The following is a 16,634-nucleotide window of genomic DNA, read 5'->3' as shown; positions in this document are numbered from 1 at the left end:
CATTTCATGGTGAAAAAGACTTCATTTGTATACTAAGGAATAAATCAATTTTTAAAAGCAGATAGAAAGTCATAGCAATTCACCAAAAAGGAACCTAAAATATCTAGAAAATTTTCTTAAATTTTTATATCTCATAAAAGTGTATTCAATCGAGCCACCTCCAAATTTCTCTTAATTCTGAAATAGCATACCCACCATTAAATCACTTAAAAAGAACGTTTCATATCTGCATGATTTACATTATTTACTCAAATGAAATGACATTTTCCCATTAATGTACACAAGCTATGGTTCCATACTGTGGCTATTGTGAATAATGCTGCAGTCAACATGGGCGAGGTGTCTCTTCAAGATAATGATTTCCTTTCCTTTGGGTAACTGCCCAGAAGTGGGATGGCTGGATCATATGACAGTACTATGTTTGAGAAACCTCCATACTGTCTTGCATAATGGAAGTATCAACTTACACTCCCACCGACAGTGTACAAGGGTTAAAGGTTTTCTTTTCTCTACATCCTTGCCAACACTTGTTATCACTTGTCTTTTTTATAATAACTAACCTAACAGATACAAGGTGGTATTTCATTGTGGTTTTGACGTGCAATTCCCTGTTGATTAATGACGTGAAGCACCATTTTATGTTCCTGTTGTATACCTTTATATATCTTTCTTGGAAAAATGTCTATTCAGGTCCTTGACCCATTTTTTATTTGCATTGCTTCTGCTATCAACTCCTTTGAATCCCTTATATATCTTGGATAGTAACTCCTTATCAGAGATATGGTTTGGAAATATTTAAATTCTAGCAGACATGAATGCATATACACAGAGAATAAGATTCAGCCTCAAAAAAAAGAAGGATATCTTATCATTTTTGACAACATGAATGAACTTGGAAGACATTGTATTAAGTGAAATAAGCCAGAAACAGAAAGCAAATATTGCCCGACATTACACACATAAAATTATTAAGGAAGCAGATATTAAGTATTCATACTATACACACACACACACACATACACACAAGCAACTGTCAGTTGACAGACATGTCTATTCCATTGCAGGAATCATTATACAAGTTACATCAGAACCCCAGTTTGTTGGGGTGGGAATTGGATCTGGTGGTTAAGCTGCCAGCTGGGATGCCTGCATCCTATATCACAGTGCTTGGGTTTGAGTTCTAGTTCTATTCCTGATTCCAGCTTCCTCTTAATGTACACCCTATGAGGCAGAAAGTGATGGTTCAAACAGTTGGGTCCCTGCTACCCACACGGGAGACACAGAATGAGTTTCCAGCCTCTGACACTGGCCTGGTCCAGCCCCAGCTATTGTAGGTATTTGGGGAGAGAACAGGCATATGGGGGCTGTCTGTCTCTCTGTCTCTCAAATAAATTTTAAAAAATACAAAGTAAAATTAATAAATCCTACCACTGTCATCTTAAAAATATATTTGATAATCAACCTTAAGTTAAAAATAATTTTTAAAATAATATAATTAAAATAAACATAATTACTACTAAACTCAATTTAAAATATTTTAAAATTTTAAGTCAACACTCTAATCTTCACATTTAGGTCAAGTTAGCTGATAAAATACACTAAAATTCTTAACATTAAAATAGTTTAAATATAAAAAAGGTACTGATAAAAATATTTGAATGCTTAAAATGATAAAACAACGTTTAGTTAAAGGTAACAAATTTGACGTGCCCACTTAGTTTCTCTTACTCCAAGACTCCACTAAAAAATGGAAAGACATTTTTAAAGAGTCATAAACTCAACAGAATAGAGAAAATAGAAGATAAGACACTACAATAAGCTAAATGCAGATGAATGAGGCTATCTGCTGTCTTAAAACAGTATTCAAAGTATTTATTGAATTAATCAACATCCAATGATTGTCATAATAAATTTTTAAAGTTTAAAAATAAATATTCATATTTGAGCATTAAGTAAATGTTACATATTAGATTTGCAAATGTATCAACTCCTAGCCTCAAACTGAAAGGTTGTCTTTGATTTATGCTGATAACAGACTGGAGAGCAATGGAGCAGTCAACTCCTAGTCTTAAACTAACCAGTCACTCACTATACATAAAAGAGCTTTATTAGTCAGAGTTTCATTGGCTAAGGAAAAAATTCACAATATGTATCAACATATTATTATGTGCCATAGAAAGTCAGAAACATTAACTGATATGACAGGGTAGTCTACCTGACACAGAAGAAGCTAAAAAGTCACTAATTAGGCTAAATCATTAAAGATACAAAATATAGGCCGGCGCCATGGCTCACTAGGCTAATCCTCCACTTGCAGCTCCAGTACTCCAGGTTCTAGTCCCAATTGGGGCGCCGATTCTGTCCCGGTTGCCCCTCTTCCAGTCCAGCTCTCTGCTGTGGCCCGGGAAGGCAGTGGAGGATGGCCCAAGTGCTTGGGTCCTGCACCCACATGGGAGACCAGGAGGAAGCACCTGGCTCCTGGCTTCGGATCGGTACAGCATGCCAGCCGTAGTGGCCATTTAGGGGGTGAACCAACAGAAGGAAGACCTTCTTTTCTGTCTCTCTCTCTCACTGTCTAACTCTGCCTGTCCAAAAAAAAAAAAAAAGATACAAAATATATATTATTTAATATCATTGCAGAAAAAACTGCTCCAAGGAATAGTGTTTCTCAGGATGAAGCCACCATGTGCAGTACTGGCATGCCATATGGGTGCTGATTCAAGTCCTGGCTGCTCTATTTTTGATCCAACTCTCTGCTAATGTGCCTAGGAAAGCAGTGGAAGATGACCCAAGTCCTTGGGTCCCTGCACCCATATGAGAGACCTAGAAGAAGCTTCTGGCTCAGGCTTTGGCCTAGCTCAGCCCTAGCTTTTATGGCCATTTGGAGAGTAAACCAGCAGATGGAAGATCAATCTGTCTATCTCTCTCTCTCTCTCTCTCTGCCTGTCTCTCTGTAACTCTGCCTTTCAAATAAATAAATAAATCTTAAAAATAGGTGTTAAAGAAAAAAATAGCATTTCTCTTTCCTTCCTAATCTTTAAAAAATTTAATGTTAGAAGTCTTTTTTAAAAATACATGTGGTCCTGTCCACTTGGAGAGAGAATAAAAGAGAATGTAGGGACTAAATCAGAAGGCTTGGGATATATTGTAAATCACTGTGTCATGTTACTTCCTCATTATAAATGTAGTTTCTTCATCCATCCACCTACCCATCATCTATAAAGGGGTCAGACTAGCATATTTATTTTGACAACTCAGAAACCTTCCTGCATACTGTATGGTCTTTAGCTGTGTTATGAAAAAGGTAGGATTGCTATAACAAATGACAGAAAAGAGTAGTTACATTGTTATACTCAGGCTACTGCATCAACCTCTTTTTCAGCTTACTCTGCTAGGAGTCTTGCTCCAATGTAAGTCATTTCCCACCGTTCTTCCAATATAAATCTGACCATGATACTTTGCTTTAAAACTTTTATTCCTTCTGATGCCTAAAGGATAAAGTCCAAACTCCCATAGCAAGATACTAAAGCCTTTTATAATCTGACGGCAGGCTACCTCCCTCCAGTCAATTTTATCTCCTGTCATCATTCTTCCTACATTATAAGGCTAAATTATTCTTATTCTCTCAACATATAGCCTTGCTCTATCATATCCTGCGGCTTTGCGCATGCTGTTCCCTGTAATGCCTTAAACCTCTTTAATCTCTTCATCCTTCAATACACAGCTCAAATGTCACCTCATCTAAGAAGTCTTTCACACTTCAAGGCCTACTCAAATTAGTCCTTTTTCTGTGTTCTAACAGCATTTTGCTATGATTGTCTTACAATGTATCATAAACTGGCCTACCAACACATTCATATTTCATATTTATTTTCTTTATGACAACTATATACTATGCTTTTCCTCATTATTTCTAAGGCACTTAATCTAGTTTTTTTTATTTTTTTAAAGATTTATTTATTTATTTGAAAGGTGGAGTTACAGACATGCAGAGGCAGAGAGAGAGGGTGAAAGAAGTCTTCCATCTGCTGGTTCATTCCCCAAATGGCCGCAACAGCCAAGGATGGGTGAATCTGAAGCCAGGAGCTTCTTTTGGGTCTCCCACGCAGGTGCAGGGGCCCAAGGATTTGAGCCATTTTCTATTGCTTTCCCAGGCCATAGCAGAAAGCTGGATTGGAAGAAGAGCAGTCAGGATTTGAACTGGTGCCCATATAGGATGCCAGCACTGCAGGCAGCAGCTTGATCTACTACGCCACAGCACCAACCTCCTTGATATAGTTTTAAACATTGAAGAAATGTTTAACTGAATAAATTAATGTATAAAGTACTTTAAAACTTGACTTTTATTTGTCAGTGGTTAACACTGATTTTAGGTACTGCTATCAGACACCCAACTCCCATCAAACCCACATGGAATGAATAGAGTTAGCTGAAACAAGCATTGAAGCAGAGCATTCAAAACTTTAAATTTACTCAGTGAAGGGCTAATATGGAGGCAGAGTACTACAGTAAATAAAAGATTGATCTCTGGAGCTGGAAAATTTTGGTTCAAATTGAGGTCAATAGCTGAGTGTCCTTGGGTAAATCTCTTAATCTCATGACAATTTCCTTCTCCATAAAACAAAGATGATAACAACAAATTTGTCACAGAATAAAGCAAGGCCTCTAGTCTCAGTAAATCTCTTAACCTCTCTGGTGACAGTTTCCCTTTTTGTTAAAGAGGATTTAAAGAAGATGAGAAACTCAGAAAGTTGTAAAGGGTAGGCATGTGAAAATGCTTTTTAAACAAAAGCTATAGTAATATGTAAATAGCTTCCAATAAGCATTAGTGACTATGGCAAATGTGAAAACCGCAGCTAGGAGGAAGGTATGAAGAAGGACACTGAGAGTAATCAGTATTGCTAACACCCCAACTCAGGTTGGTTGCCACAATTCCAGCTCAACTTGTCCCAAAAGAAGCAGTTTCTATTCCTAGGGCAACACTGCCATAGGTTCAGGATTTTTTGGTGGGACAGACAACATGCATTCATTCATCAAAAAGCATCAGTAGTGAGAGTGCCAGTCTATTGTCTAAAGTAAATGCCGAGGCCGGCGCCGCGGCTCACTAGGCTAATCCTCCGCCTAGCGGCGCCGGCACACCGGGTTCTAGTCCTGGTTGGGGCGCCGGATTCTGTCCCGGTTGCCCCTCTTCCAGGCCAGCTCTCTGCTGTGGCCCAGGAGTGCAGTGGAGGATGGCCCAGGTGCTTGGGCCCTGCACCCCATGGGAGACCAGGAAAAGCACCTGGCTCCTGGCTCCTGCCATCGGATCAGCGTGGTGCGCCGGCTGCAGCGCGCCGGCCGCGGCGGCCATTGGAGGGTGAACCAACGGCAAAGGAAGACCTTTCTCTCTGTCTCTCTCTCTCACTGTCCACTCTGCCTGTCAAAAAAAAATAAATAAATAAATAAAAAAAATAAAGTAAATGCCGACACCATCTTCAGCGTGTGCTTTCATAAAGGTGAAACACAGTAGAGTCAATATCTCTTCCTTAAGCTGAATGGTGGAGCTAACTAATAGTTTTATACTCAGAAGAATGTTAACAATTCAATTCCAAATATATAGAACTTTGTAATACCAATAATATGCAGAGAATGAATCTCTAAAAATCTGTACATTTACTTGGAACTTAACTAGAACGTAAATTTCACAAGGAGGTTTTTTTTTTTTAATGAAACATACTCACCCAAGGCAGGGTATCCAAGGTAAAACCGATCTGCTCCCAACCATCCAAGAAAAAGAGACAATGCAACCGCCACTTTGTATGAATAGCCATTTCTGCACAAATTAAAACTGGGTGTCATAATTACACATTTCCAACATGTGAACATTTTAGAAAACAAAACTATTAATTATCACTTATTTGCTAATTGATCTATTCATTGAATTAATGCTTTTCATGAGCATACTGTGTGCCAGGTACTATTCTAATATTGGGAAATATCAATAAATAAGAGCAATAAAGATCCCTGTCCCTGAAGAGCTTATAATCTAGTAGCAGCAAACAAAAAACACAAGCATACTAAAAAGGTAAGCCAAATACTAGATTAGAAAGTCGTAAATTATATTAAAAAGGGAGGGGGGCAGAATCTCATGTGGGTGCAGTGCACCCTTGAGTCCTGGCTATTCCACTTCTGATCCAACTTCCTGCTAATGCACCTAGCAAAGCAGAAGATGGTCCAAGTCCTTGCCTTGGGCCCTTGCACCCACGTGGGAGATCTGTATGAAGCTCCTAGCTCCGGTTTCCCTCTGGAGCGAATAAGCAGATGAAAAATCTCTCTCTCTCTCTCTCTACCTCTGCCTCTCCTTCCTGTAGTTCTTTCAAATAAAAAAAAAAAAAAGTGGAGCAGGATGTATAGATAAGCAGAATGCTCAGGTGTGTAGAGAATCCAGAATGCCACTGAAACCAAGTGATGACAGCAGTCCTCACTGAGAAGGTGATATTTGAGCAAAGACTCAAGGGAAGTGAGTTAGCATGCCGTGCCTCCAAGATAAGTGTGTCCCAGAAAAAGAAACAACTGGTGCCAAAGCAACACACCTGGCATGTTTGAGGTTTATTAAGGCAGCCAGTGTAATAGGAATGCAGTGAGAGAAGGGAAGACTATTGGGAGACAAGATCTGAGAAGTCAGCTGGAGCAGCAGGGGTGAAGGAAGCAGTTCATTCCTTGCCTTGTATACTGTTGCAAATACTTATTTCTACTAAGAGAAATGGGGAGCTATCACAAGATTTTTTCTTTTAAGATTTTATTTATTTATTTGAGAGGTAGATTTACAAATAGAGATAGAGAGATAGAGAAAAAGGTCTTCCAACCTCTGGTTCACTTCGCAAAAAACTGCAACAGTGGGAGCTGAGCCAATCCAGGGCCAAGAGCCAGGAGTTTCTTCTGGGTCTCCCATGCAGATTCAGGGACCAAAGCACTTGAGCCATCTTGCACTGCTTTCCCAGGATATAAGCAGAGAGCTGGATGGGAAGGGAAGCAGCAGCTGGGACAGGAACCGGCGTCTATATGGGATGCTGGCAACCCAGGCGGAGGCTTAGCCTACTGGGCCACAGCACCAGCCCCTATCACTGGATCTGTATGACATCTGACTCATTTTAAAAATAATCATTCTGTTGTGCTGAAAAAAAAAAAAAACTACAGGAAAATATTTGTCAGCCACTGCCATAAAGATGATGTGTAACAAACCACCCTAAGATTCTGTGGTTTATAACAAACTGTCTCAAATTTGGTTACCATTCTCACACAGATTGCAGATTGGCTGTGTGTCAACAGACTTAGGCTGGTTAAGTATGAGATTCTGCTTCAGACTAAAGTTATGTAGAACTTGGATCTAAGGTTTAGATTTAGTTCAAGTCAGTTCCACTTAAGTTTTTCTAGGGCCCAAGCTGAAGGTACAGCAGTTACTTGGGACAAGTTATTTTTGGGACATATTATCAAAGTACAAAAGGATAGCTAAATAATCCTCCGCCTTGCGGTGCCGGCACACCGGGTTCTAGTCCTGGTCGGGGCGCCGGATTCTGTCCCGGTTGCCCCTCTTCCAGGCTAGCTCTCTGCTGTGGCCAGGGAGTGCAGCGGAGGATGGCCCAAGTGCTTGGGCCCTGCACCCCATGGGAGACCAGGATAAGTACCTGGCTCCTGCCATCGGATCAACGCGGTGCGTTGGCCGCGGCGGCCATTGGAAGGGGAACCAACGGCAAAGGAAGACCTTTCTCTCTGTCACAGTCTGTCTCACTGTCCACTCTGCCTGTCAAAAAAAAAAAAAAAAAAAAAAAGATAGCTAAAACCCAGAAAGCATACATAAGCCTCTGCTTGTTTTACACCTCCTAGCACTGTATAAGCTAAATTAGGCAACATGGTGAAGCCCAAATCAATGGAGTGGGATACCACTACCCAGCTGCCAGGGACTAAGAGGGATAAACATTCAAGCAAATTCAAACCATCACAGGGACAGAATAATTTAAAGGCTATTAAAATAATCCAGGTCAGAATCAACAGGGACTTCACTCAGAGTAACAGCAAAGGAGGGAGTGAGAAGAGATCAGATTCTGGGTACATTCTGAAGTTCTGTCAAATGCACTTCCTGATGGGTCAGATTCAGTATACAAAAAAGAGAAAGGAGTAAGGATAGTTCTAAGGTTTTATCCTTTTTAACCTTACTAATAAGAAAGATGAGGCTACCATTAACTGAGCTGGGTAAGGCTAAGGATGGGTAGATCTTGGAAGGAAAATCAGAATCTCAGTTTTAGACATCTGAGTCTTAGATGTTTACCAGATCTCCCAAGTAGAATGTACAAAAAGACATCTGGATTTGCAAAACTAGAGTTAGGGACAGAGGTCTAAAAGTAGAGGGTTATAAGCAAATAGGAAATATTTTAGTCACAAGACTGCCATGTGAGCACAATAGACCAAAGAAGAAACCTGAGGCCTAAGCCCTGAAGTATTTCAATATTAAGAGATGGAGAAGAGCTGGCGCTGTGGCATAGTGGGTAAAGCCACTGCCTGCAGTGCTGGCATCCCATATAGCAGCCAGTTCAAGTCCCAGCTGCTCCACTTCCAATCCAGCTCTCTGCTATGGCCTGGGAAGGCAGTAGAAGATGGCCCAAGTCCTTGGGCCCCTGCACTCGTGTGGGAGACTCAGAGGAGGCTCCTGGTTCCTGGCTTTGGATCATCCCAGCTCCAGCCATTGTGGCCATTTGTGGAGTGAACCAGCAGATGGAAGACTTTCTCTCTCTGCCTCTCTATAACTTTCACTCTCAAGTAAAATAAATAAATCTTTTTTATTTTTAAATTTTTTTTATTTTTTGATAGGCAGAGTGGACAGTGAGAGGGAGAGAGAGACAGAGAGAAAGGTCTTCCTTTGCTGTTGGTTCCCCCTCCAATGGCCACCGTGGTCGGCGCGCTGCAGCCAGCGCACCGCGCTGATCCGATGGCAGGAGCCAGGTACTTATCCTGGTCTCCCATGGGGTGCAGGGCCCAAGCACTCCCTGGCCACAGCAGAGAGCTGGCCTGGAAGAGGGGCAACCAGGACAGAATCCGGTGCCCCGACCGGGACTAGAACCTGGTGTGCCGGCACTGCAAGGCAGAGGATTAGCCTAGTGAGCCGCGGCACCAGCAAAATAAATAAATCTTTAAAAAAAAGGGGGGGGGGGGGGATGGAGAAAAGAAGAAACCAGAAATGATACTGGAAAGATAAAACTAGAAGAACATGGTATTCTGGAAGTCAAGGGAAATCTGTGTATAAGCAAAGCAGAGTGGTCAACGGTGCCAAATGCAGCTAATGGATCACATAAGATAATGACTGAGAATTTACCACTAAATTTAACTAAGGTGAGATCACTGATGACCTCAATAAGAATTCTAATGGACACAATAAGGGCAAAAAACAGAATGGGGCAGATGGTGTGCCACAATGGATTAAGTCACCAATTGGGACACCTATACCCCATATCGGAGTGCCAGTTCTAATCCTGGCTCCTTTGCTTCTGATTCAGCTTCCTGTTTGCACCTGGGACGGCAGCAGATGATAACCCAAATCCTTGTGTCCCTACCTCCCACACGGGAGAAACAGGAGAAGCAGTTAGAATTCCTGGCTCCTGGCTTCAGCCTGGCCTGATCCTGGCTTGGGGGCATTTAGTGACTGAAATGGCAGATAAAAGATCTCTCTCTGTCTTTATCACGCTGGCTTTCAAATAAATAAATTATTAAAAAAGAAAGAATGCAAGGAAAATAATTGAAAAGAAGAAGCACTAGATAACTCATCTTAGGAGTTTTGTTACAAAGGGGAGTAAAGGAACAGGGAAGCAGCCAGAGCTATTGCTTTAAACATTTTTTATTTATTTGAAAGACAGAGTTACGGAAAAGATGGCACTAGTTCACTCCCCAAATGGCTACAATGGCAGGGCCTGGGCCAGGCCAAAGCCAGAAGCCAGGAGCCTCTTCTAGGTTTCTGAAGTGGCTGCAGGGGCCCAAACACTTGGACCATCTTCTGCTGCTTTCCCAGGCACATTAACAGGGAGCTGGATCAGAAGTAGAGTAGCCAAGTTTGTTGTGGGTTAGAGGAGGTAGTAAGTGGCCAAAAGATCCTGTTTATGTGCATAGTCTAATATTATAAGGAGTTAAACTTTACGCTAAGGGTAGTGGTGTCGTATGTACACTAGAAGGGGGATATGAGATTAGAATTAGAAATATGAATTAGGAGACTGCAGAAACTCTGACAGAAATCTAATGAGTAGCAGCAGTGAGAGAAAGAAGTAAACAAAATTGGGAAATATTAAGGAGAAGCAACCAGACTACACGTGGAGAATAGGTAAAAAGGAAAAGAATGACTCCAAAGTTTCTGCTTAAGAAACAAATGTCATTCACTGAGACAAAGGAGATGATTTGAAGAAAGATAACAGAATCAGTTTTGGACCCTATATACATATAATATATATACATAAATATAAAATATATAAATGGTAATAGTACATATGTATGTGTGTGTGTGTGTGTGTGTGTGTATGTACATGGTGAGAGATGCCAAAGGAGCTAATGAATGAAAAGAATGATCAGGATATAATCTTAGGGATACCAAGGTTTATAGACAGAGTAGAGGAATAGGAATCAAAGAAAATAGAACAATTTTTTAATAGTAAAAGTCAAGGAAAGAAAATATTTGAAGAGAAGGTAAGAATAGCTGAATGTTATAGGAAGATTAAGATAAGGACTGTAAAAAAACCATTTGATATAGCAATAAAAATCACTGGTAAATTTTAGCATGGTCAAAACCATACTGTGTTACAAAGAAAATTTCATAATAGATAAGTATTACAGAAACAACTCTTTCAAAATAGCTTGGTGGTGAAGAGGAATGAAACTAGAAAAGCAATTATCTATGAAAGTAAATCACACTAAAGAATAATCTGAAAACTGATGGCATATCAGAGATTTTCCAGTTATTCACTGAACCATTTCTCTTTTTCTTATGGATATATAGCTAAACTATCAGCCCATCGTGCAGCTACATGCAGCCATAATTGAGTGGTGTTGTCCCACAGAACGAAGACAAAAATGGTATATGCCATTACCAGGTCTGCCTATAAAACACTGCTACAAAGGGTTCCCTCTCTTATTTCCCATCTGTTGGCTGAATGAAAAGGATTCTTAAGGACTAGAGAAAGAAAAGCCACAAGAAAAAGTAGGGCCCTGTATGGAACAACTATCAACCTGCTCATCCCACACAGTCTTTTAAGTCAACACAAATTGGAATACATGTGAGTGAGAAATAACTTTTATTGTGTTAAATCACTGAAATTCTGAGGACATTTGTTACAGCACTTGGCATGCTCCAACTAACATAGATGCCCAGTATAAAAATGCAGATGGCTTGGTAATCAATCAAACATGGCTACCAGACCTCACTTTCCAGAGGCCAGAGAATAAAATATAAGAATGTCTATATACTGCAGCTGGCTCTGTAGGTTAATCCTACAGTGCTGGCATCCCTATGGGCACCAGTTCTAGTCCTGGCTGCTCCTTTTCTGATCCAACTCTCTGCTATGGCCTGGGAAAGCAGTGGAAGATAGCCCAAGTCCATGGAAAACCCAGAAGAAGCTCCTGGCTCCTGGCTTCAGATCAGCCCAGCTCTGGCCTTTGTGACCCTTTGGGGAGTGAACCAGCAGGTGGAAGACCTTTCTCTCTGTCTCTCCATCTCACTGTAACTCTACCTGTTAAATAAATAAATAATCTTAAAAAAAAAAAAAGAATGGCTATACTTGCAATACTAAGATGCAGTTTTAATCAAGTATTATTAGGTATGGTTTCAAAAATAATGTGTAAACAGGAATAGCAGGAAAATATGTAAACTGGAAAAGGGACACCCAGTGAGTAAGATTTGGCCAGTAAGTCTTCATTCAGTAGCTAACCAGCATCTAACTTTTTGCTAGACACATACTGAATATCCTGATTAAAGAATACATCTGGTCATCTTAACTTTGTGACTCTTACTATGAAAAATTATCCATCACTCTAACTCCTACTGTTCTGACTCAATGCTTATCATGCAAATTCAATTTTGGATTTGTAGATTTTACATAAAAGGAGAATAAGTTCACCAGCAGATCTGGAGTACATGGTTCCACTGATGGTTGCCATTTCTTATCAAAACTGACATTAGCCAGTGCCACAGCTCACTAGGCTAATCCTCTGGCGCCGGCACCCCAGGTTCTAGTCCCAGTCAGGTCGCCAGATTCTGTCCTGGTTGCTCCTCTTCCAGTCCAGCTCTCTGCTGTGGCCCGGGAGTGCAGTGGAGGATGGCCCAAGTGCTTGGGCCCTGCACCCGCATGGGAGACCAGGAGGAAGCACCTGGCTCCTGGCTTCAGATCAGCGCGGCGCACCAGCCGTAGCAGCCATTAGGAGAATGAACCAACAGAAGGAAGACCTTTCTCTCTATCTCTCTCTAACTCTGCCTGTCAAAAAAGCAAAAAAATAAACAAACAAAAAACAAAACAAAACAAAACAAAACTAACATTGGCTGGCACCGCAGCTCACTAGGCTAATCCTCCGCCTGCGGAGCTGGCACACCGGGTTCTAGACCCCGTTGGGGCTCCGGATTCTGTCCTGGTTGCTCCTCTTCCAGTCCAGCTCTCTGCTGTGGCCCGGGAAGGCAGTGGAGGATGGCCCAGGTCCTTGGGCCCTGCACCTGCGTGGGAGACCAGCAGGAGGAGCCTGGCTCCTGGCTTTGGATCGGCACAGTGCGCGGGCCACAACATGCCGGCTGTAGCAGCCACTTAGGGGGTGAACCAACGGAAAAAGGAAGATCTTTCTCTCCGTCTCTCTCTCTCACTGTCTAACTCTGCCTGACCCAAAAAAAAAAAAAAAAAAAAAAAAAAACTAACATCAATGTCTTGCAAACCTAATCAGTATAGCTCAGTCATAAAATAAAAAGCCACTGTGGTGCGATCATTCCAGGTAATATGAATCTGTAAAGTCCAACCTGAGTAGTTAGCTGTTCTCTTATTGTTCTAACTGATGATATACTAGATCAGCACTTAATACAGTTTTTGTTGTTTGGAATGTCTAAGGTAGAGATATCAATTGATAAATTTAACAATTTACTAAATCGTATCTAAATGCTTTGGGAATAATTCCTTCTAACATTACTAATGAGAAACTGTAGAACTCGAGCAGCCACCTGCAGCACTGGCATCCCATATAGGCGCTGTTTCAAGTTGGCTGCTCCACTTTCCAATCCAGCTCCCTGCTAATGCACCTGGAAAAGCAGCAGAAGATGGCCTACATGCTTGGGCTCCTGCATTCACGTGGGAGACCCAGAAGAAGCTCCTGACTCCTGACTTTGGATGGGTCCAGCTCCAGCTGCTGTGACCATTTGGGGAGTGAACCAGTGGATGCAAGATCTCTCTCTCTGTCTCTCCCTCTCTCTAATTCTGCCTTTTTTTTTTCTTAAATATTTATTTATTTATTTGAAAGTCAGAGTTACATAGAGAGAGAAGCAGAGGCAGAGAGAAAGAGAGGTTTTTCATCTGCTGGGTCACTCCCCAGTTGGCTGCAAAAGCCAGAGCTGTGCCGATCTGAAGCCAGGAGCACTATCCACTACGCCACGGTGCCAACCCCAAATTCTGCCTTTCAAAAATAAATAAAATAAATCTTGAAAAAAAATTCAGTAATTGGTTTGGGATTGCACAGCAACATAGGATCAACAGCTCCTCAATAACTCAATGAGGCAGGATTAAAGAAAAAAAGGGGCTTCCGGCAAGATGGCGGAATAGGAAGGGAGCACACTGATAGTCTGGGGAGAGATAGTTTAATAAAAGTGGAGATACTGCAGGTTCAAGGAAGAGTAGGGGAGGAAACAGCAGAAGAAACTCTTCCGGAACGCGTGACTCACAGCGGACCTGCGTGGAGAGTGTGGGAGCCCACAGTTCGGGACATCAGCGGCAGACTCAACACACCAGCGCTGGAACGCGAGGTGAGCCGAACCTCAATAGCCCGAGACACCGGCAGGCAAGCGGAGAGAGGAGACTAGAGGGAACGACCCCCGGGGGGGGAAGTTCACAAGGCTAACTGGAAGAGAGAGAGAGAGAGAGAAAAAAAAAAAAAGGGTGACTAGTACGGACACGGGTTTCTCTCTCTCCGCTCACCTCTCAAGGGCGAGCAAGACAAAGAGCAGGTGCCATCTTGGACATACGTCATAAGCAGAGCGACCTCAGGTCTGCACCGGCCCTGAGCCTAGCAGAAAAACCTGACTCTGGGCGGGGCGAATTAACAGGAGATTAGGAGCTAGTAAATTTGTGGTGCTACTGAACTGAGACTGTGAAAAAAGAGACGGTGGGGGAGAGAACTCACGGAATTCACGTGAGCACTCTCCAGAGACGCTACAATTCCGTAACTTTGGCAACCCAGTGGGAGGCTGAAGGAGAATTTGAGCCCACTCTGAGGGCTGAACAGATTCCCTGTGGGGATCTTGGGAAAGAGCTTCCGATCTCTGGCTCCTGTGGGTATATCATTTGCCTGCTAACTACCTCCAACTTCGTTCAGCTGTGCGGAATTACTTCCCTTTTGAATCAAAAAAAAAAAAAAAAAGAGAGAGAGAGAGATTTACCACGCCTAACCTGGGAGTGTCACCTTTGGCACAACAAACAGAGCTCTCAGGCCACACCCATCTCAAGCCCTAAGGCTCCATCAAAAACAGATAGTCCACTTAATCTAGAGTCATAGTATAACAAGAAAAAGCACCACAGTGAAGAAACCAAATATCTCCAATATGCCAAATAACAAACGCAAAAACCGAGGTAATAAAAACAAGGAAGTCACCATGACGCCCTCAAATGAAAAAGACACCCCAATTCAAGATTATGAAGATGATGACATAGAAGTAATGCAAGAAGCAGATCTCAAAAAATTGATAAGAACATTAAGAAGTTCTCAAAAACAAATTCTGGAACTACACAAATCCTTAATGGACAAGATAGAAAATCTCTCTCGTGAAAATGAAATATTAAGGAGGAATCAAAATGAAACAAAACAACTAGTACAACAGGAAACTGTGATAGTGACTGAAGTGAAGAATTCAATAGATCAAATGAAAAACACAATAGAGAGCCTTACAAACAGAATGGGTGAAGCAGAAGAGAGAATATCGGACTTAGAAGACAGAGAACAGGAAAGGATACAGTCAGACCAAAGAAAAGAAGAGGAAATTAGAAATCTGAAACATATTGTCGGGAATCTTCAGGATACTATTAAAAAACCCAACATTCGGGTTCTAGGAGTTCCTGAAGGCATGGAGAGGGAGAAAGGATTAGAAGGCCTTTTTAGTGAGATATTAGCAGAAAATTTCCCAGGTTTGGAGAAGGATAGAGAAATCCTAGTACAGGAAGCCCACAGAACCCCTAATAAACACGACCAAAAGAGATCCTCACCACGACACGTTGTAATTAAACTCTCCACAGTGAAACATAAAGAAAAGATCCTAAAATGTGCAAGAGAGAAACGTCAGATTACTCTCAGAGGATCTCCAATCAGACTCACAGCTGACTTCTCATCAGAAACTCTAAAAGCTAGGAGGGAATGGCGAGATATAGCCCAGGTACTAAGAGAGAACAACTGCCAGCCCAGAATATTATATCCTGCCAAGCTCTCATTTGTGAATGAAGGTGAAATAAAGACTTTTCATTGCAAACAGAAATTGAAAGAATTTGTTGCCACTCGTCCAGCCCTGCAAAAGATGCTTAAAGATGTGTTACACACAGAAACACAGAAACACGGTCATCAATATGAAAGAAGGTAAAGGAAGGAAACCAAGGAAGGAAACCTCACAGCAAAAGATCACAGGGAATTCAAAGCATATATTAGAACTTATCTTTGGCAAATGGCAGGGCAAAGTTACCACTTATCATTAGTCACATTGAACGTGAATGGCCTGAACTGTCCAGTTAAAAGACACCGATTGGCTGATTGGGTTAAGGAACAAAACCCATCTATTTGCTGCTTACAAGAAACACATCTTTCCAACAAAGATCCATACAGACTGAAAGTGAAAGGCTGGAAAAAGATATACCATGCCAACAGAAATGAAAAAAGAGCGGGCGTAGCCATCTTAATATCGGACAACATAAACTTTACCACAAAAACTGTTAAGAGAGACAAAGAGGGACACTATATCATGATTAAGGGATCAATTCAACAGGAAGATATAACAATTATCAATGTATATGCACCTAACTACAGGGCACCAGTTTATCTAAAAGATTTATTAACGGACTTAAAGGGAGACTTAGACCCCAATACAGTAGTACTGGGGGACTTCAATACTCCACTCTCAGAAATAGACAGATCATCCGGACAGAAGATCAACAAGGATACAGTAGATTTAAACGACACTATAGCCCAAATGGATCTAACAGATATATACAGAACTTTCAATCCTACAGCTAAAGATTTTACATTCTTCTCAGCAGTGCATGGAAGCTTCTCTAGGATTGACCACATACTAGGCCATAAAGCAAGTCTCAGAAAATTCAAAAGAATTAGAATCATACCATGCAGCTTCTCAGACCATAAAGGAATGAAGTTGGAAATTAGTAACTCAGGAATCCCTA

The 16,634-nt window shown here is 41.5% G+C and overlaps 1 protein-coding gene across 2 annotated transcripts in view; it reads right to left on the bottom strand.

Annotated features, from left to right (window-relative positions):
* Window positions 1-16,634, bottom strand: part of TM2D1 (TM2 domain containing 1) — a 75,454-nt gene that overhangs the window by 35,969 nt on the left and 22,851 nt on the right. For both annotated transcript variants that reach the window (XM_070078399.1, XM_051857699.2), the window contains exon 4: window positions 5,721-5,812. In XM_070078399.1, the coding sequence (XP_069934500.1) occupies window positions 5,721-5,812 (92 nt within the window). The remainder of the gene's footprint in view (window positions 1-5,720; window positions 5,813-16,634) is intronic.

This window comes from Oryctolagus cuniculus, chromosome 7 (assembly GCF_964237555.1).
Source record: "Oryctolagus cuniculus chromosome 7, mOryCun1.1, whole genome shotgun sequence".
Classification (NCBI taxonomy): Eukaryota; Metazoa; Chordata; class Mammalia; order Lagomorpha; family Leporidae; genus Oryctolagus; species Oryctolagus cuniculus.
This window is presented reverse-complemented; position numbering and strand designations above follow the sequence as displayed.